A 22,371-nucleotide genomic window follows, 5' to 3' on the forward strand; every position below is an offset into this window, starting at 1 on the left:
AACACCACAATAAATCCTTCCCTGATTTCCCTCAAACAAATGTATTATCTCCGACATCTGAACTCCAATAATAATTTATCTGTGGTCCTTTCACGGCATCTATCCTACATCTCACCATGTATTCTACATAGCTATTTGTGGACCTGTCTTATTTCTTTCCTTCAGAAGAGCTGTATGCTCCTTTAATTGGGGAAACATGCCTTATTTCCCTGTTTCTGTTGAGAGACTGTATAGTGTCTTCCCCATAGCAGGAGCTCCACAACTGGAAAATTAATGAAATTGATTAGTATTAATTGGATTATGTCCACTAATGGAACAAATGTATTTCCTTCATTTCTGGATCAAATGTTAACCAGAATGCATAAATCCTTAGATTAAATGATGACAAATGGAGACTAAGGAAGATCAGGAACAACAAAAAAATAAAAAGGCTTAACAGAGATAGAAAAAAATCATAATGAAACAATTGGACTGAGATTATTTTAATTACAGGAAAAAGAAATAAAGATTAGACAAGCTGGGAGGTGAAAGAGGATGAAATTGCTATTTAGAAGGCTCAGCTTATTATAAATATTGTAATTAAACTAGAATCTTCTCCTGAGGGGATTTAAAAGAGCAAACCAAAAAGGAATCTACTTAGATAAATAAAATGGGGGGTATAGCTAAACAGGATTTTCAAGCTGCTTTGTAAAACAAGTTAGATTACTTTTCGTTTACAAAGCATCATGAAACTTGAAATTTGTTTCATTCTTCAATAATGGAAAGAGGCTTATTAAGGTGGAATCTTAGTTTGTGAAATGTAAGGATTTATATCTCAGTAAAAAAAAATGTAATTGTCTAAAAAACTCATTGCTGGGTACAAAAGTTCACACACCACAGGCAATAAAGGCATAGGGACACTTTTTAACTTTTGACCTTTAATTTTCATCTTCCTAGTCCATATCTCCATGGCAAAGGTAAATAGCCTGAAAACTCCAACCCCTGGTGCAGCAGTTGACAGAGCTTTTATGTGAAGCTTGTAAAAGAACTTTGTCCCTTTTTTCTTTCGTTCAAAGTGCATAAAAGTCTTTTGTAGCATAAGGGTGGGGCTGTAGAAGAGGAAAATCTTTACAACCCAAGAATTTCCAACCTGCTTGGAAGTATTGCATCTCTGAGTCAGAATATATAGACTCATGGTTGTCTGGCATTAAAGATGGCATTTATTGATACTGATAATCAGCAATTTACTTTGTAACTGTAAGAAAGTCCAATAATCTGATCTTAAGGATCTGGTAACTGATTAAGCCTTTTTGTTTAAGCAATTAACTTCTAAAGAATTATATGTTGGTTAAAGTTTGTGTCTTACCTGTTCAGGATTTTGTACTACGTATTTCCTAATAGTGGTCTGTGGATATGTAGTAAGTTTCACTGTTGGAGAATGAAGTTCCTGTGAAGAAAAGACAAAAGCTGGATATAATCATAGTTATTTAATGAGCTTGGAGCTATCAATAATAATAGGGAACAATTTCCAGCGTTAAATTTTTAGTTATTTGCATGAATGATAATGTATGATTTTATGATTTAGTTAATTTTAATTTCAGAAACATGTATAAAAGCATGTGTTCTGTGCCCAACATTTTACTGGGTACTTGTATTATACTCATTTCATGGTATTTCATCCACATTTCAAACTATATTTGACAAGCATTTTAAAATGCTTCTTTCATTGTAAATGATTACAGGAAAATAATACCTCAATAGTTGATGAATTAAACCTCTGGTTTGGAAAAGACATGTTAAAAAAAATGAAAAGAGACATAAAGAGAAAAACGTGTATGTGTGTGTAGTTAAACATATAAATCCTCAGTGTGCTGGAAAGAGAGGACCATAGATATCACTGTAAAATGTTGATGGGAAAAGAGTTTTTTTGGGGGGTTCATGTAGATTTATTTATTATTATTTTTAACTTTTATTAGAGGTTCAGGAGAACATATGCAGGTTTGTTATATAGGTAAATTCACGTCACAGGGGTTTGTTGTACAGATTATGTCATCACCCATGGACTAAGCCTAGTACCCAGTAGTTATTTTTACTAATCCTCTCCCTCCCCCCACCCTGCATCCTCAAGTGTGGGCCAGTGTGTATTGTTCCCCTTTTTGTGTCCATGATTTCTCATTATTTAGCTCCCACTTATAAGTGAGAACATGCGGTATTTGGTTTTCTGTTCCTGTGTAAGTCTGCTAAGTTTAATAGCCTACAGCTCCATCCATGTTCCCACAAAAGACATGATCTCATTCTATTTTATGGCTGCCTAGTATTCCATGGTGTATATATATATATATATATATATATATATATATATATATACTACATTTTCTTTATCCAATCTGTCATTATTGGGCATAGTGATTTCATATCTTTGCCTTTGTGAACAATGTTGCAATGAACATTCATGTACATGTGTCTTTATGGTAGAATGATTTATATTCCTTAGGATATATACCCAGTAATGGGATTGCTGGGTTGTATAACCAGTAAGGGGATTGCTGGTAAAAGGGTAGTTCTATTTTTGGCCCTTTGAGGAATTGCCACACTGCTTTTCACAATGGTTGAGCTAATTTACACTCCCACCAACAATGTATAAGCTTTCCCTTTTCTCCACAGCCTCACCAGCATCTGTTAGGTTTTATTTTCTTCTGACTTTTTAATAATAGTCATTCTGACTGTTACGAGGTGGAATCTCATTGTGGTTTTTACTTGCATTTCTCTAATGATCAGTGATATTGAGTTTCTTTTCATCTGCTTGTCGGTTACATGTATGGCTTCTTTTGAGAAGTGTCTGTTCATGTCCTTTGCCTACTTTTTAATCGGGTTGTTTGCTTTTCTCTTGTAAATTTGTGCAAGTTCCTTATAGATGCTGGATATTAGACTTGTCAAATGTGTAGTTGACAAATATTTTATCCCATTCTGTAGGTTTTCGTTTCACTCTGTTGATAGTTTCCTTTAACGTGCAGAAGCTCTTTAGTTAAGTTAGATTTTATTTGTCAATTTTGCTTTTGTTGGGATTGCTTTTGACATTTTGTTTCTATGTCCAGAATGGTATTGCTTAGGTTGTCTTCCAGGGTTTTTAGAGTTTGGGATTTTACATTTAAGACTGTAATCAGTCAATCTTGAGTTGATTTTTGTATATGGTATAAGGAAGGGGTCCAGTTTCAATCTTCTGCATATGGCTAGCCAGTTATCCCAGCTCCATTTATTGAATAGGGAGTCCTTTCCCCATTGCTTGTTTTTGACAGCTTGGTCAAAGATCTGATAGTTGTAGGTGTGCGGCCTTATTTCTGCGCTCTCTATTCTGTTCCCTTGGTCTATGTGTCTGTTCTTGTACCAGTACCATGCTGTTTTGGTTACTGTAGCCCTGTAGTAGTTTGAAGTTGGGTAGTGTGATGTCTCCAGCTTTGTTCTTTTTGCTTATGATTGCCTTGGCTATTTGGCCTCTTTTTCTCGTTCCATATGAATTTTAAAATAGTTTTATTTCTAGTTCTGTGAAGAATATCCTTGGTAGTTTAATAGGAATAGCATTGAATCTATAAATTGCTTTGGGCAGCATGGCGATTTTAACAATATTGATTCTTCGTATCCATGAGCATGGAATGTTTCTCCATGTTTGTGTCATCTCTGATTTCTTTGAGCAGTGTTTTGTAATTCTCATTGTAGAGATCTTTCACCTCACTAGTTAGCTGTATCCCTAGGTATTTCGTGTGTGTGTGTGTGTGTGCGTGTGTGTGTATGTGTGTGTGTGTGGCAATTGTGAAAGGGACTGCATTCCTGATTTTGCTCTTGGCATAATTGTTGTCCGTGTATAAGAATGTTAGTGATTTTGCACATTGATTTGGTATCCTGAAATTTGGCTGAAGTTGTTGATCAGCTTAAGGTAGTTTTTGGCCAAGACTATGGGAGTTTCTAGATATAGAATCATGTCAACTGCAAACAGGGATAGTTTGACTTCCTCTGTTTCTATTTTAAAGTTCTTTATTTCTTTCTCTTACCTGTTTGCTCTGACCAGGACTCCCAATACTATGTTGAATAGGAGTGGGGAGAGAGGGCATCCTTGTCTTATGCCAGTTTTCAAGCGGAATGCTTCCAGCTTTTTCCCTTTCACTATGATGTTGGCTATAGGTTTGTCACATATGGCTCTTATTATTTTAAAGTATGTTCCTTCAATACCTAGTTTATTGAGACTTTTTAACATGAAGCAATGTTAAATTTTATCAAAAGCCTTTCTGCATTTATTGAGATAATCATGTGGTTTTGTCTTTAGTTCTGTTTATGTGACGCATAGCATTTATTGATTTGTGAATGTTGAACCAGTGTTGCATCCCAGAAGTGAAACCTATCTGACGGTGGTGGATTGGTTTTTTGATGTGCTGCTGGATTAAGTTTGCAAGTATTTGGTGGAGGATTTTTGCATCAATGCTCATCAAGGATATTGGCCTGAAGCTTTCTCTTTTTTTTGTTGTGTCTCTGCCAGGTTTTGGTATCAGGATGATGCTGGCCTCATAAAATGATTTGGGGAGGAGTCCCACCTCTTCAATTTTTTGTAGTACTTTCAATACGAATGGTACCGTCTCTTCTTTGTACATCTGGTAGAATTTGGCTGTGAATCCATCTGGTCCTGGGCTTTTTTTGGTTGTTAGGCTATTTATTACTGATTCAATTTTGGAGCTCATTATTGGTCTGCTCAGAGATTCAATTTTTTTCCTGCTTTAGTCTTGGGAGGAAAAATGTGTCCAGGAATTCACCCATCTCTACTAGTTTTTTCAGTTTGTATGCATAGAGGTGTTTGTAGCAGTTTCTAATGGTAATTTTTATTTCTCTGAGGTCAGTGGTAACATCCCCTTTGTCATTTCTAAGTGTGTTTATTTGGATCTTCTCTCTTTTCTTCTTTATTAGTCTAGCCAGCAGCATATCTGCCTTATTAATTTTTTGAGAAAACGAACTCCTGGATTTGTAGATCTTTTGAATTTTTTTGCATCTCAATTTCCTTGAGTTCAGCAATGATTTGGTTATTTCTTGTCTTCTGCTAGCTTCGGGGTTGGTTTGCTCTTCATTTTCTAATTCTTTCTGTTGTGATGTTAGGTTGTTAATTTGAGATCTTTCTAACTTTTGGTTGTGGGTGTTTAATGCTATAAATTTCCCTCTTAACACTGCCTTAGCTGCATCCCAGAGATTCTGGTATGTTGTATCTTTGTTCTCATTAGTTTGAAAGAACTTCTTGATTTCTGCCTTAATGTCATTATTTACCCAAAAGTCACTCAAGAGCCTGTTGTTTAATTTCCATGTAATTGCATGGTTTTCAGCGATTTTTAAAACTTTGACTTCTATTTTTATTGTGCTTTGGTCCAAGAAGGTGTTTGGTATGATTTCAGTTCTCTTGCAGTTCCTGAAGATTGTTTTATATCTGATTGTTTGGTGGATTTTAGAGTATGTGCTACGTGATGATGAGAAGAATGTATATTATGCTGTTTTGGAGAGGAGAGTTCCGTAGAGGTCTATCTGATATATTTGGTCAAATCTTGAGTTCAGGACCTGAGTATCTTTGTTAATTTTCTGCCTTGATGAGCTGTCTGATCCTTTCAGTGGAGTGTTGATGTCTCCCACTATTATCGCATGGGAGTCTGCATCTCTTTGTAGGTCTCTAAGAACTTGCTTTATGAATCTTGGTACTCCTGTGATGGGTACATATATATTTAGGACAGTTAAGTCTTCCTGTTAAATTGAAATCTTTACTATTATGTAATGCCCTTCTTTGTCTTTTTTAAAATCTTTCTTAAAGTCTGTTTTGTCTGAAATTATAATTGCAACCCATGCTTTTTTCTTTTTTTCATTTTCTTGGTAGATTTTTCTCCATCCCTTTATTTTTAGCCTATGGGTGTCATTGTATGTGAGATGGGTCTCTTGAAGACAGCATTTTTTAGGGGGAGTCTTGGTTCTTCATCCAGCTTGCCATTCTGTGCCTTTTAACTGAGGCGTTTAGTCCATTTACATTCAAGTTTGGTATTGAAATGTGTGCATTTGATTCTGTTATTATTTTGTTGACTGGTTATTATGCTGGCTTGTTTGTGTGGCTGCTTTATAATATAACTGATCTGTGCACTTAAGTATGTTTTTCTATTGACTGGTAATGATCTTTACTTTCCATGTTTAGTGCTCCTTTCAAGATCTCTTGCAAGGCAGGTCTGATGGTAACAAACTCCCTTAGCATTTGCTTATCTGAAAATAATCTTATTTCTCCTTTGCATAAGAAGCTTAGTTTGGCTGGATATGAAATCCTTGTTTGATGATTTTTTTCTTTAATAATGTTGAATATAGGCCTCTACTCTCTCCTGGCTTGTAGGGTTTCTGCTGAGAGGTCCACTGTTAGCCTGATGGGGTTTCCTTTGTAAGTGGCCTGCCCTTTCTCTCTAGCTGCCGTTAACATTCTTTCTTTCATGTCAACCTTGGAAAATCTGCTGATTATGTGCCTTGAGGATGATCTTCTTGTGTAGAATCTTGCATGGTTCTCTGTATTTTCTAAATTTGACTGTTAGCCTCTCTAGCAAGGCTAGGGAAGTTTTCGTGGACCATATCCTCAAATGTGTTTTCCAAAATTTTGCTTTCTCCCTGTCTCTTTCAGAGTTGCCAATAATTCATAGATTTAGCTTGTTTACATAATCCCATATTCCTCAGAGATTTTGTTCATTCCTTTTCATTCTTTTTTTTCTTTATTTTTGTCTGACTGTCTTATTTCAGAGAGCCAGTCTTCAGTTCCTGAGATTCTTTCCTTGGCTTGATGTATTCTCCTTTTAATACTTGTGATTGCATTGTGAAATTCTTCTAGTGTGTTTTTTCAGCTCTATCAGATCAGTTAGGTTCTTTTTTTTACTAGCTGTTCCATGTATTGGTTTTTGTATCATTTTATTGTGATTATTAGTTTTCTCAGATTGGGTTTTGCCATTCTCCTAAATCTCAATGATCTTTATTTCTATCCATATTCTGAATTCTATTTCTGTTATTTCAGCCAGTTCAGCCTGGTTAAGAACCCTTGTTGAAGAACAAGTGTGATCATTTGGAGGACAGAAGCCACTCTGGCCTTTTGAGTTGCCAGAGTTCTTGCATTGGTTCTTTCTTATCTCTGTGTGTGGGTGTTCCTTTAACTGCAGTGTAGGTTGACTACAGTCAACAGACTTCTTTTTTGTATGTCTTCACAGGGCTGAGGTTTTGTGCAGGGTCTAAATAGCTGACTTCTTGTCTTTGGTTTCACAGGGGGCTATGTTAGTGAGGTATTGTTGTTGAAGCTTTGGGTTGTGATCCAATAGGTGGCGCTTAGACATAGTGGTCTGTTGGTAGGCTCTTGCTCTGTCCTGTTGCTCCTCTGTTATTTCCTCACAGTTGCAGCTATGCTCCCTCTCAATGCCCTGAAAGTGTGGGCTCCTCTCCCACTTGAGTGCTGGCTGTAGACCGTGGCTTGGCACTCCAGGGATGTCCATTACAGCTCTATGGCGATATCAGTGTTTGTTTTCTCCTCAACTTGGAGGCAGCAGAGAGGACCTTAGCAGTGGTTGTGGCCAAAGGTCTTTTACTTGTCTCCTGGGGGCTCCACCCAGGGAGATACAGGTCAGCAGTCACTCAGTGCTATCAGCCTGGGATGGGGGTTCTGTGCTGTAGGCCTAACTCGGGGGTTCCCTGCCTGGTAATGAGCAGGCGAGGGGTTCCATGGCAGGGAAAAGAGTTAATATCATCCATATAAAGAGAGTTCTTATATATCAATGAGAACAAAATCACACTTATAGAAAAATGAGCAAATGACATGAACAATTTATAAAAAATAAAAGCAAATGGTTAAATAACTTAACAAAAAGTGTTCAGCCAAACTAGGAATCAAACATAGCAGAAGAATGCCATATTTTTACTGGAAAATTTGAAAAATAATGCTGATGAAGATTCAGCAGGGCAGGTATTCTCTTATGGAGAGGGGAAAGATTGAATAATCATCCATAGGCTGGAATATGTAGCCATTAAATAATGATCTTGAATAATACAAATTTATATTAAAAGCTCATAATATCATATAAGTGAGAAAATGAGGATATAAAACTGTATATATGGTATAAACTCAATTTTGTATTTGAATGGAAGAAAACACAACAAAATATAAAGAGTAGTAATCTCTAGGTGGGGGAAGGAATCATGAGTGATTTTTGTTTTTGCTTCTTTATATTCTTTTATAGTTCTAAAATTTACTACAACAAACACATATTTTCATTATCAGAAATAATATGTACAGTAAACCCAATTTTAAAACCCTTAATTATGAAAAATAAAATAGATAATACAATTTTTTGACTGGATTTGACTGTAGTCAACACCCCTGTGATTTAAGTGAATCAATCTCACTTTGTTGGTCCTATAGGGCTGCATTTCTAAGTCAATTATAACCTTTATCCCACTGTCCAATGGTTTGTTATGTATGTGGCCCATGCTAGTCTGTGAGCTCCTTGAAAATAGTGATTGTGTCTAATTTACCTTTGTGCAATATGTGGCACATACTTGGTGTTCAGCAAATGTAAGCTGAGTAAGTGCATTACTCTAATTGACCTAACTCTAATCTAGACCAAACTGAGAAGTGGTAGGGAAACTTTTCTTTGATAATCTTCTTATTTTTCTGCATAATATCATATTTTCCTTGCTATGCTCAAGGACTAAAGACCAGTTTTTGTTCATTTGTCTCCTCACTGTCCAAGTTCACATCCTGACCCCGCATCTGGGTCAGATTGTTTTCTTAAAACAGCATCTCCCGCCTTCCTACCCTTTAAATCCCATAACCCCTTTACTCCTCTTTCGTGCAACAACAAACTTAGCGTGCTTTATGTTTTGCTTTCTTCGAATTTACTTTTTGATATATGGCAATTACTTAATGAAAGACATATTTCAATATGTGTTTATTATTATAGCTACCTTTTGGATACACAATGCCTAGATTCAAGAATAATCCTAAAAGTGGGACTATTAGGCCATAAAGGCTAAGGAAATAGATCCTTGTGTGTCTTTCAAATCATACACCTATAAGAAGAGTTAGTTATGACCCTATAAGTTATTCTCTCTGAATATGAACTCATAATACTATCACTCATAAAGCCAAGTCTTCAATCAATCTGAGATCTAGCTATTTCATCCATACTCACTTGGCTAAATTAAACTGCACTCAAACTAAAAGCAGTCAGATTGAACAGGCAATGAAACAGAAGAAGCTGATTCATAGCACTTGTTTCACATTACTTTTATGGGCTGAGGTGATTCTCATATGTGAGAATCCTCTTTCATATTTTATGATCCTCACATGGTGTGAATGTGTAAAGTCTTATGGGGGTCTAAAGATTGCTTACATACATGAAGAAGACTTCCATATAAAAAAGAGGAACAAATCTAATGTAATTCACAACTTCTTTTACCTGTTCAGTATTTTGGGTTATATGTAGAGTACTTGGGGCACATGTAGATATTTTTAAAGTTGGAGAATGGAGTTCCTGTTAAGAGAAACAAAAGGGAGTTCAGAAATTATTTGAAAGTCTTAAGTTCTCATGGTATTTTTTCTTTATTTTTATAATAACGTGGTTAGTCAGAAATAAGAGCATTATTTAGTGCTTTCTTAGATAATATCCATCTTTCCAAAGAACTAAATTACTTTGTTGTCTTCTCACATAACCCAATGATAAAAGAGTTTCTAGAGTGCTTTCATAGCAATACATTCTACTTGTACTGTTAGGTTGCATTCTTTTTGTTTCTGCTTCAAGAACTCTGCATTCATATACACCCCAATGTTATTATATGTTTGCAATTAGCAAGATATAATATTTTACAAACAAAACTTTTCTTTCAGTATTTGTTCTATTTCTTTTTTAAAATTCTTATAAATTTAAGGAGTACAAGTGCAGTTTTGTTACATGGATATTTTGCATAGTGGTGAAGTCTGGGCTCTTAGAGTAACCATCAACCGAACAGTGTACATTGTACTCATTAAATAGTTTCTCATCAAATGATGTAAAATTTAATAATTATCAAACCAAGAGATAGACATCCCATTCTTCATGATGTGCTTATTTCACGTTGCATGCCTGTATCAGAACATCTTATGCACCCCATAAATATACATATTTACTATGTGCCCAGAATTTTAAAAATAAAATAAAACTTAGAAAAAATAATTCTCAAACCAATATAAGAAACTACCTTTGAAAACTCAACTAAGAGTAATTTTAAGAGTAAATTTTAAAGTACCTTTGAAGAAGGTAGTTTGAAGAGTAAATTTAAGAGTAAATTTCAAACTACCTTTGAAAACGCAACTAAGAGTAATTAATTTTAAATCAATTCAAGCTAACTCTTAATTATGCTTTGTCTATTCTGCTTCTAGTCTAATTTCAAAGAGTAGGCTCTGTTGTTAAAATAATCTGTAAAAGTGAAAGAATATAATTTTTTAAAATGGTCCAATAAAATGATCAATCTATCCATCATGCAGGCATTGTTTACATATTTCCTCAAAACCAACAAAACTGCAATCACTTCATTAGTATGCAAAGAAATGATGGCGTTACTCAATCTCCCCATACCTTACCATAATTTACAATCAATTGGCACAACTCCATTATATCTTCCTACAAAGGTATAAATATTTTTTCTTTAGAACAAGGGAACTATTAAAAATCAGAATCATTAATTTACAAGGGAAACACTGACAGACTCATACAGAACTATAGCTATAATGTAGGTGTTACATGTGTTCTTAAAACAGGACTATGCATTTACTCAAACTGCCAAATGTTCTGAATTCTTTCTTGTTGTTGCTGTTGTTGAACTTGTAACATTTTCATCCTCCGCCACCCTTTATATCAACAGCAATACTGCAGGCTCAGTATTTCTAGGAATCTTTTGCATATATTCTCAGATTTTCTGCTAATAATTGAGAAGACTTGCTCAGACAAATGGAGAGAATTACAGATTATAGACAAAACAGGTACACATTATCCAGTTTGGGAAAATGGTTATAAATACAACCATGTGCAGGCAGGTTTGGCCCACAGACCCAAGAGGAGCAGATTCAAGAAGACAAGAAAAAAGAGGGGTGCTCTTTAGTTATGGAATAACACATGAACACATTCTTAACATAAACATTTATATAGATAAGGTTAAAGACCTTCTCTTGACCATCTTCCCTCCACTCACTTACCCAGAAGTGACTATTGTTGTCAGTTAAGATGTCTTCACATATATACTTATGTATAAATAGTAATATTATTGCTTTCATTGTTCTACAACTTAAACCAAACAGTATCTCTTGTATTATGTACTAGATACATGTTTTAACTGATTATTTTCAATTAATAGTATTCCAAAATGCTTGCTTTATAGCTTGTTTTTATGTTTTCCTACTGATTAACATTTATATTATTTCCAGGTTTCCACTGTGCTGCAATGAGCATCCTTGTGCAACATGTTTCTTTAGAATCCCACACAGAATTGGGATTGCTGGGGCATGGAGTATGTGTGCTATTCATCTGAACAGATACTGCCCAACTAATTTCCCAAATTTGACTATGATAATTATACATCCACCAGCAGTGTGTGAAGGTATTCATGACTAGAGGATGTTTGGTCTGTTTAGGCTGGGGCTAATAATATTATACTAGTATCATTCTGAGAAGACAACTATACACATGGTTAGTATCTGGTAGCTGTTGTAGAAATGATAGCTCTGTCCTTCTTGTAACCAATTCAAATATAATGGCATTAGCAAATGAAACATAGCAAATCTTACTAGCCAACTGGACTAGCTTTTAAGATACAAAAGCGTACTAAGAAGTTTTATAAATCTGCAGAAATGTAAACAAATAGGAATACACACACATCACACATCACAGATAAAGACATTTATTTATGCTAGTATAAGCAGTATTACTTTATTCAGATGTTAAGATAATAGATGTTTAAACGGCAAACAGTTGTATTTGAGCAAAGACTAGTCTTGCCCTAAAATGAAGGAATTCTTTAATCTTCTTATATGTGGAAAGCTGGAACATTAAGTCCATAGATTATAATGTACTCAATTATTTTTAGCCCTACTTCAGCCTTCATTATTAAAATCGATCATCTAGACAAATGTGGCTTTCCCACGCAACCCTCATGGAAACATTAGAGAACAAATATAATAGGTTCAAAAATTACAACATTAAGATGTAGCTTAATATGAGTCAAAGATATTTAGACATATGGTGTTGACCAGCATGAATTTAAATTGCATCAGTATGGATTTAGGCTGATCATAAGCGGGAAAACCTCTCTGAAAATAGGTTTATTAATTCCAGAAAGACTTGCTAAAGAAAACCCCTTTTCCCTGGAAATCTACAAAATTAGGTAAGATGGTGTGAGTAAATGTCCAAAATGAACAAAACCTTGATGTTGAAAGGTACTTTCAATGGCATCAAGATCTAGGCAAGATTGCAGCAAGTCATCCCATAAATAGCCATTGACCATTCCATAGAAAGTGATCCAAAATATTTTTGAACGAATGAATGAAAAGGAGATCTTAGTTTTAAAAGCACTCCAGGAATAACAATCCAAATCTCCCTCTTAATAACCCGTATCAGTCAGTGTTTAATTTTGTTACTCATCTGTATATAGCTTACCTAAATCCTTCATGTTGAAACTATTAAATTCAATGAACAGTCACTTTTTTTGTTTTTATGGCTTTTGTGCCACAGCCCCACATTCCTGAGGACCAAATAATTGAAGGCGATAATGGGGTGGTGGTGGCTATCATGACATAGTGGAAAAAGTGCTAGACTTGGAGTCAGGAGACCTGGATTTTATTCCCATTTATACTACTAGCCACTTTTGTAATACTGGTCAACTCATGTTCTCTCTCTGAGATTTGTTTCCTCATGTGAGAAATGAGAAATGGGATATGGGTGTGGGCGAGTGTGGATTAGAGGATCTTTAAGTTTGTTTCTATTTCTGACGTTCTGTGAATATAAGAGACCATTCCCAACTTATTTTTCCATACAAACAAAACAATTTCAAATTTTTTAAACTTGTCAGTATTGTTTTCCTTTCGATGATGATTATAATGATAACTAACACCCATTAATAGCTTTCTATGCCAAACATGTTACATAGATCATTCTCTTTAACACTCAAAATAACCCCATAAAGAAGATACTATTACAACCCCATTACATAAACAAGTGAAGTTAGACAGAGGTAGGATAGGTAACCAGATGGAGATTACACAGCTAATGCTAAGGTGCTGGAATTACAACTCAGCATGACTCCAGAACTCATGCTCTTAATCACTATATTTTGCCACTTTTATTGCTTGCCTCATTATATTTTCTGTTTTTCAAGTTGTGTAACCTAATTATATGGTTAAGTTTGACTAGTCCCTATAACAGAAGGTCAAATACTGGGACTTTTAAAATTATTCACTGTCAAAAGCAACTTTGGAGGCCTGAAAATAAGACACCCACCCACAAGTAGCTGTGTGAGAGAACAGCCTTGATTAGATAATTTAAGCTTCCATAAACTCAATAGAATTTGTAAAACGCGTGATACATTTACAGAGTGTACTCACAAGCCTCTAAAACTCAATAAACCATTGAATTTTTGTTTAATGCTCATTTCATCTAATCTCTTCAATTTTGCAGGAAGACCTTACTTTTTCTGATAAAATATTCAGCATTTTGTTGAGTCGTTTATTCCTGTGGGTCAGACTTGCTATATAAACAAACATTATACTTTATTGGCAACTTTAAGTAGAGTCTGGTGAAAAAGAATTTGGGGCCGGGAGTGGTGGCTCACGCCTGTAATCTCAGCACTTTGGGAGGCTGAGGCGGGCGGATCACGAGGTCAGGAGATCAAGACCATCCTGGCTAACATGGTGAAAACCCGTCTCTACTAAAAATACAAAAAAATAGCTGGGTGTGGTGGCGGGCGCCTGTATTCCCAGCTGAGGCAGGAGAATGGCGTGAACCCGGGAGGCAGAGCTTGCAGTGAGCCGAGATCGCGCCACTGTGCTCCAGGCTGGGCGAGACAGAGCGAGACTCTGTCTCAAAAAAAAAAAAAAAAAAGAAAAAGAATTTGGTTTATAATTATGTGGGCTTGGTTCTAACATATACAGGTCCTTTTTTTCCTGCACTGCTTCAAGTAATGATTTTCAATTTTGGGAAAGTTATAACAGCTCTCTTCCTCCTATTCTTTCTTTACTTTTTATGAAGTACATAGGGCATTACCAATTTTAAGACCACAGTAGATTAAAATCAGTCTGTTTTGGGGATAATTTCATTACATCACTTGAGATAGTTGTCCATACCTTTGTACACACTAAATCTGAGCTAGGAAACTCTGGTTTCCCTAGAGAATTCATTATTCACAAAAGTATATCTTATTTCCAACTATTTGTTAAAAAAGCTGTTTTCAGGGGAACATCACACACCGGGGCCTGTCGGAAGGTGGGGGCCTAGGGGACGGATAACATTAGGAGAAATACCTAATTAATGTAGGTGACGGGTTGATGGGTGCAGCAAACCACCATTGCCCGTGTATACCTATGTAACAAAACTGCCCTTTCTGCACATGTACCCCAGAACTTAAAGTATATATATATATATAAATATATTTTATTTATATTTATGTATTATATTATATATACTTTATATATATATATATATATATATATACTTTAAGCTCTGGGGTACATGTGCAGAAAGGGCAGTTTTATATATAAGCTGTTTTCAGAGTTAAATCAGATGATGTGCAAATGGCCTAAATGTCTCAGTTATTTACTTTAGTGAGAATGCTTTTGAGTAGCTCAGTGCAGTAGAGAAAGAAGGGAAGGCAGAAGCTCAAAAGGTGTTATTCTCCTTTGATAAAAAGAAAACCTTAAAAACTTAATATATACCCTGAATTCTAGGATTATTTCTGAGCAAGACCTTGAAAACTAGAGGGAAAACTATTTTTGTCCTCTAATGTATTTTTGATATTTTCCATTCTGATAATGGAACATTAGAATGGGAAAATATACAGTAAGGGTAATCATCAAATGTTTTGTTGAAATAAAAAATGTGAACTAATTTAAACTGAAGTCATGAATATCGAAAGTTAATTAAGGGAGATAGCTGATGTAATGAAAATATCAGGAGCTGGTTTCTAAACTCAGGGCATTCACTAACCAGCTGTACTAAATAAGCAAGTTATTTCGAGCTATTCGAGTCTCAATTTCCTTATTTGTTTAACAGATAAATAATACACAATGAATATTGTCTTTATTTGTACATCGTACAATTTGTACAATAAACATAATAATGCTTGTTTTATCTAATTTTTGAGGTTCTAGTAAGTTGTTTACTAGATAATCATATACATGGAAGAGTTGTGAAAAACAAAAAACCCATGTATTAATATGAAATATTATTTTCACTGGATTGATTATATATGTGACTAAGTTACTAACTTGCTGTTTCTTCACTACTTATTGTGTAGTGGCATTGAAAGAGATACAAACGATGTTAGAATATAATCTCTACCCTCTCATGGTTATAATCATGTAGGGGATAAACACTATGAGTACAAATAGGAATTAAGTAGACTATCATAAGACCTATAAGAAGTTCACTAGGTGAGTTTTGAGGGCTAAGAGATAACTTCAACCTGGGACAATCAGAGGATCAGAAGGTTACACTTGAGGAAAGGCTTGAAAAATTTGTATAATTTCAGGGTGTCTAGATTAGTGAGGGTGAGGAGCAGGAGCAGTTCAGATGTAAGAGCAACGGAGTGAAAGACATAGCTGTGGAAAATTGGGGACTTTATTTAGAGAACAATCATTTACACTTAGCTAAAACACAGGACACCAGAAGGAGAGTTCCAGGAAGTTCCATAAGAGCCCTATCATGGAGGGCCTTGAAAGTCAGACTAAGCAATTTATAGATACTTAGTGTCATTGAAGGTTTTTGCAGCAGAGGAGTGATATGGGATGTGTATAGGGAATTTAAGCAACTTTTCTAGAGAACATATTCTTAGGTGTAATTAAAATTGTGGAGATTTTAAAATTAATATTCCTAGGGACTCCAACTAGACTGCTTCATAGTTCTATTCTGCCAAATTTCACCTCATGATTGCATATTTATTTACAGCTCTTCCTGAGACGTTCCACATAGACCTGTTTGGGCATTTTCTTCATACAATTTTCTCTGCAATTGGTCTTTAGACTGCAAAATATGAACCTCTTCAGTCAAGACCTGTTGGCTTTATTTTCCTGTTGATAGCTCTGGTCAAAGAGCTCAAAAGCCTGGTGTAAGACATACAAGAGAGACTGAAGGTAATGAGAATTAAATCATAGAGAATATTACATACGTAGTGCAGGCTTTGTTTCTAAATATTTGGAAACTTGTTAACATGAAGGTATAACTCTTTTATGTTGTCTAATTTGAATTTTAAAACTTTACATAAAGACTAATATACAGTAAAATATTCCATGAAGGAAAACCATGGAAGGTTTGTGTATGCTCCTGTTACTCCCAATGACTATGAGAATCACTGAAGGTAATAATAGTGAGTTACAAATACTCTAGGCTGAACAGTTTCAAAAGAAGCAATATCTTTAAAAACCACCTGACATTTATGCTGACAGAATTTGCCAAGGCAAACCTCCATTTGAATAAATTCCCTGAATAGTATGGGAGATGTTTTTGTTAGGATCTTTCAAAGCCATGTAACATAGTCAAACACCTGTCTGAGGTTATTGTTGAGATGTTATACTCAACTTATATAGCAAGAAACATGTTATTTATAATAATCTCTCTTTAGATGAAATAAACACTTCTTTGATTTAGGATAAAATCTGTGTTTCTGTTGTCATACAAAGAAAGCAACCGAATGTATAATAGAACTACTTCCTGTTCCTCCTTCTCTCCAACCCAAATCCCTCATTTAAGAGGTCCATATTGGGTTCTTTCTCTTCTTCTTCTGAAGAAAACTAGGAGACAGAGAGAAAATAAAATACACAGTCTTTTTTGCAGTGCATGCTTTCTGTCTTTAAAAATTATGAGTATATATACTTTATTGAAAATCAAAAAATGACCTCTACTGGCATAGCTCCTGGTGTGAAGAAAAAGTTGGCTGAAATATATTTATTAATAAAAGTTTTAACTTTTAAATAGGGCTTAAGAGCATGGCAAATTCCCCAATTGTTTTGTCATGAATTGTCAAGAAAATAAACTTGAAAGGACAGTTTCCCTCTCTTCCACTTGCCACCCTCATATCTTGCCACACACACACCGTAACAGCTTATGAATGCCTTTGACTGAAAACAGGCCCAGCAATTTATCAGACCTCCCTTAAACAAGATACAATTGCCATGGGCATTTTCACTCAGCAATTAGTTGCACTCTCCAATTTCTATAGCTTCATTTAATTGTAAGCACAAAAGAGGAGACCAAAGCTGAAAATGCAACCCCTTTATCCTATGACCTCATTCTTTTTTCAGGCAACGCACTTCCTTGAACAATCATTCACTTTAGTGACTACGCCCTTGAACAACAATTTATCAAAGCAGCACACCCCTCCCCACAGAACGGGAAACTTTTCTGATAGTGTATAGAAATCCTGGAAGAGTAGAAGAGTTATCCACAATCTTTGCAACCAAAGAAAAAGCACAAAAAAATCATATAAACAAAGGTAAGCCCCAGCTGAATAATTGTTGAGAACAGAGGTCATTCGTAAACACACATTTTCCCCCAGGCTGCTCTCTAGAGTTTCTTTGCAAGTTTCAAATTCAAAAGAATGGCAACCCTTATAACATATACACTAAAATAATCCTTCTCTCACAAAAGCATGTTTTACTTGATAAAATGCTGATGGTCACAACACAAAATACTCCTTTAAAATGAAATATAGATAGACACATGGGACACCTACAGACCAGGCTCTGTATGTCTGTCCTAAAAATGAACTCTCCCTGGACAGGTTAATGGTATTTATCCAGAAAATCACAGTGTTTGCTAAAAAATAGGCACTTAATAAACATGTATTCAGTGAATGACTGGTATTTAAAAATATTTTATTTTAATCCATTTTTTCTCTCTCACATTTTTTCTCTCTCATGTATACAGCTGCTCTGTATACATGAAAAATACCTTGAACTTGATGAAAACCTTAATTAGTGGAAGGAAAGAATGTTAGCCCAATGAGTAATTCATATCAATGTTGCTCATTTAAGGCATTTCATTTTGAGTTAATGATGGTAGGTTAACAGCTAAGCTTTGTAAAAGATTGAACTAAGAATTTTTGTTTACTTTAAGCTTCTAGAACTCTATTTATTTGCAAGACCACATTCAGTTCTAAAATGCGTCTGAGACCTTGATTATATCTGTGTTTGACTACACGTGTTCATGCAGATAAACCCAGTAATGTTAATTCTACCATTAATTTAGAAAATTTCACCAGCAACCGGTTTCTACACTTAATTTTCTCTGAGAAACACTCTATCAATCAAACAAAATAATAACCAAAAAACATAAAATATATGTTTAATTAAAGAAACAAAGTAACATTATATATCTAGAGAAGTTTAAAATATGTTTATATCCATAAACACCATTTTAGTGCACAAGAGGTTAAGAGAATAAAAGCATGTACTCAAAAGCTAGAAATGGAAAATAAAGTGCTACAAAAAACATTTGATTAAATCGAAAATGCCTACTACATGACCTAAAATTATGATTCAGGAAGCAAAGCAGAGTAGCATCAATTTTGGTTTCTCAAAGGCAACATATTTTACTACTGGTAATATTTATTTTAAAATCTCATTAATTCCCTGAATGTCTTCCAAGAACCAAAAGGCATAAAACAAAACAAAACAAAACAAAACAAAAACAAAGACAAAGTAAAAGTTTAACTGAATTCATGATGATCAACCATTGATTGTAAAATCAATTTTTCTTGCTGCCATGGTCACAAACTCTGGTATTAGACTAATTGCTACACATCAACTCATCTGAAATGTGGTTTATTAAGGATAGACTTTATTGAAACATAAAGTGAATTAAGGGTTTTTGAGTAATATGTACTGCTTGCTCATGCCTGTCATGGTACATTATACATACCATCACATTATACTCATTTCGTTAGCATAAAGGTAATTTCAGATCAAATCTAGGTCCTACTTTACATGATGCCACAGTGCCATTCCATCAATAAACAGGGAGAAAGGAAAATAAAATAGAAGAGTTTCCTCATCATATTCTTTGTGGCAGCTATCTAAAAGCTGTCTTGCCAAGTTCTCTTTTAGTGGATTTGTGAATGCCCTTTGATATCCAACTCAGTTTGAAAATTTAGAGTCAAATATTCTTTCTTCTTGTTTCACTAAGGAATTAATACTTCTTTTTTCCCTTTACCACATAGCTTAACTTTCACCTTTCTCATTTTCTAACAGCACTTACTTTTCTTCCTTTTCAATAATAAATAACTTCAGACTTCACAGAGCCCTCCATTCTAATCTTTTATCCCAGTTTCTGCAGCTGCACTTTCTACCCCTAAGTTGTTTATAAACTCCTGTGTGGCGAGATACATTTTAGGATGGAGATAGCCCATTTTTAAGGATCACTTTGGCAAATGCCAGGTAAAATAAGGAAAATCTTGTAAAAAGCTCAACCAACTTGATCCTGAGTTATTGAAAGGGGAAGCTGAATCAAGGAGTAAATAATAAAACATACTCCTAAAAATTTTTCGGTAGCCAATATTTATAATTTGTCAAATTTCAGCTTTTAAATATCTATTTACCTTTCTTTTACTAGCAAGTTGACAAAAAAGGGGTCTAAATATGTTTAAATAGCTATGGCAGATAGGATGATTTTAGGATTCCTAAGATAATAGTAATTGTTTTTAACCTGCACATTATTGTTTTTGAGCTACAATAAAACAAAGGTGGCATTCATTTTGTTCTGCATTAGCATCTCAATATGAATATTGGAGTGCACATTTGCATTATTTTTATCACTAATGCAAACTAGTATTTATGACCTTTATATTTTTCTTCTCCTTGACCTCAGTATAAGTGGAGTTTTTCTCAACCAGTTGAGAAATGTTACTTTATATTCTACTCAAATTTGTGGGTTTTGGAAAATAATAATGTAACATAGCATCATATCCCAATGACTGCTTTTTGAGATTTTTGTATCTTAAAAACATAATTTCAGTTTGGACAGAATTTTCCAGAAAGCTTAAAACATGCAAATTTAATGTAAAAGGAGTCAGAAGATAAAAATACACATAAAGCTGTTAATTTTATACAGTCTTGCAGTGTTAACTTGTATTTATTGGGAAGGTTATTAACACAGGTATTGGTGCTAAGAATAACTCTTAAGAAACAAACATATTTCATTTTATGGGATGTCTTAGAGTTCCATCTTTTGTAGCTTTCATGTAACAATTGCTTACATCTTGCCTTCCTCAATCCTATATCAACTCTTCCAGTACCCTTTCTACAAGTATTCCATAAATTATTCACCTAGGCTGTACGATAAAAAGTGTGTCATTCTTGGAAGATGAAACACATATGACAATTCAGACATCTGCACCTCTCACTTATCCTGGAGCAGCTATACTATTTGCTGAGCACAAATAATTGCTTATCACTCAGACATGCCACAGTACCTGTATCACCATATTTGATACCAAAAAAACCCTGTTTGCTTTTGATATGAAGTGAATCAGTAGGAACTTGTTCTAATAAAAATCTACTGTACTCAAGTTGAGAACTGCTTTGCAGTAGGGGCAAAGGGATTCCTTGGATCAGATCTTTCAGTCAGATCAAACAGAAAATGAGCCTTCCTATACTATGGTTAGATTATGAAAATCAGTGAAACCCGGAAACAAACAACCACGGACACTAGTAAGTGAAATAACAGCCAAGAGATGAATTTGGGTGACTATCCAAGGCATATATAACTGCAATCCACCAAAAGATATCCTGTGGAATAGAGGCAAAGAAGCAGAAAGGAAGAGAAATCAGGTTGAAGATTGCCCTTCTCCACCAGTCTGGCATAGCTTTCTTTGTTGTACCTGAGAATGGTCGCTCCAAACCAAATTTTGGTAGGAGGAGGTGGTTTTGAGAGGGGAGAGCACTTCCCGTGAGTTGAAGGGGTCCAAGGCCTGCACCACCTTGTTCATGGGCCCACTGTAGGTCCTCACTCGCTCATACACTACATTTTTTTCTGGAGGCTGCTGGGCTTGGCTTGACTGATGGTAGCAGTGGTAATGCTGGGGCTGGCACTGCAGCACCTCTGGGAGCTGCTGGGTTCCACAGCTGCTGCTGCTCGTCTCACTCCAATAGCTCGAGCTCATCTTCTTCCAGTGGTCAGTAAAGGAACCTCCCAGATGTTCTACCTAAGGAACAAACAGAGAAATATAATGGAAAAAAAAGGCAGGCAAGCAGGCAGGCAGGCAGGCAGACAGACACACAACACACGTGTGGAAACCGCTTATCAAAAACCTCTGCCAATAGTGGTGCCGGGAAGAGAAGAAAGCTACCTGAGCAGCAGCAAGAGCAGGTCTGGCAGCTACAGAGGAAGCAGCAAAATATTTGAGCTCAAATGGAAAATGGAGCCACCCTGTGACATTGCTCCAGGAAATGGTACTGACACGCCCTTAGGGGCGGATTCACTTAGCAGGTTTACATGCCAGGAGAGGCCCTGCCTTGCCACGGAGATAGCTACAAGGCTGCCCAGCAGGTAAAGGAGTCTGTGAAGAGCAGAAATGTAGAATGTCAGGGATGAAGCCAGAGTTTCCAAGCACATGGGCTTAAAAATTCACGAAGACATGAAAATGCAAAAAACTTGCTAGAGAAAAAAAGTCACATATGTTATATGAAAGTGTCTTTTTATGGTTCTTAAGTTTAGCAAAGGTAGTTACCAGCATAAGTATTATTATTCCAGATTCCCAGACTAAAATAATGAGTATTAGTCTAGGAATACACCAATTTTCACAGATAAATTTGCATTCTTTGCAAAACCCATCTGATAATTGCAGTTAAGGAAGATTACTAAGGGGTCTCTTTCTAGTGACTCTGTCTAATATATGGACTTGTTTATCTTACTCAAAGCCTCATATTCTTTTCTATCATTTGTTGAAGGAAATTTGTCTAAATGATTGAATTGCTGTATAGAAAGGTGGATGGTCAAGAAAAACCTAAAGATTCCACAAATGCTTTGCATTTTGGCATTCACATTTGTTGTTTTTCATTTATGCAAGGGAATTTCTCCTGCCCTTATATGTGCCCTAGGAAACACTGAGTTTGATTGGCTTTTTAAT

General features: G+C 35.4%; 1 protein-coding gene across 2 annotated transcripts in view; it reads right to left on the reverse strand.

Moving 5' to 3' along the window:
* POF1B (POF1B actin binding protein) overlaps positions 1 to 21,670 on the reverse strand; it is a 103,662-nt gene extending 81,992 nt beyond the window's left edge. For both annotated transcript variants that reach the window (XM_004064460.5, XM_019019018.4), the window contains exons 1-4: positions 21,592 to 21,670; positions 21,124 to 21,447; positions 9,468 to 9,542; positions 1,346 to 1,426 (exon numbers count right to left, since the gene is read on the reverse strand). In XM_004064460.5, coding sequence (XP_004064508.2) covers positions 1,346 to 1,426; positions 9,468 to 9,542; positions 21,124 to 21,405 — 438 coding nt within the window. In that variant the 5' untranslated portion in view covers positions 21,406 to 21,447; positions 21,592 to 21,670. The remainder of the gene's footprint in view (positions 1 to 1,345; positions 1,427 to 9,467; positions 9,543 to 21,123; positions 21,448 to 21,591) is intronic.
* Between the last annotated feature and the right edge of the window lie 701 nt (positions 21,671 to 22,371).

Source organism: Gorilla gorilla, chromosome X (genome assembly GCF_029281585.2).
Source record: "Gorilla gorilla gorilla isolate KB3781 chromosome X, NHGRI_mGorGor1-v2.1_pri, whole genome shotgun sequence".
Lineage (NCBI taxonomy): Eukaryota > Metazoa > Chordata > Mammalia > Primates > Hominidae > Gorilla > Gorilla gorilla.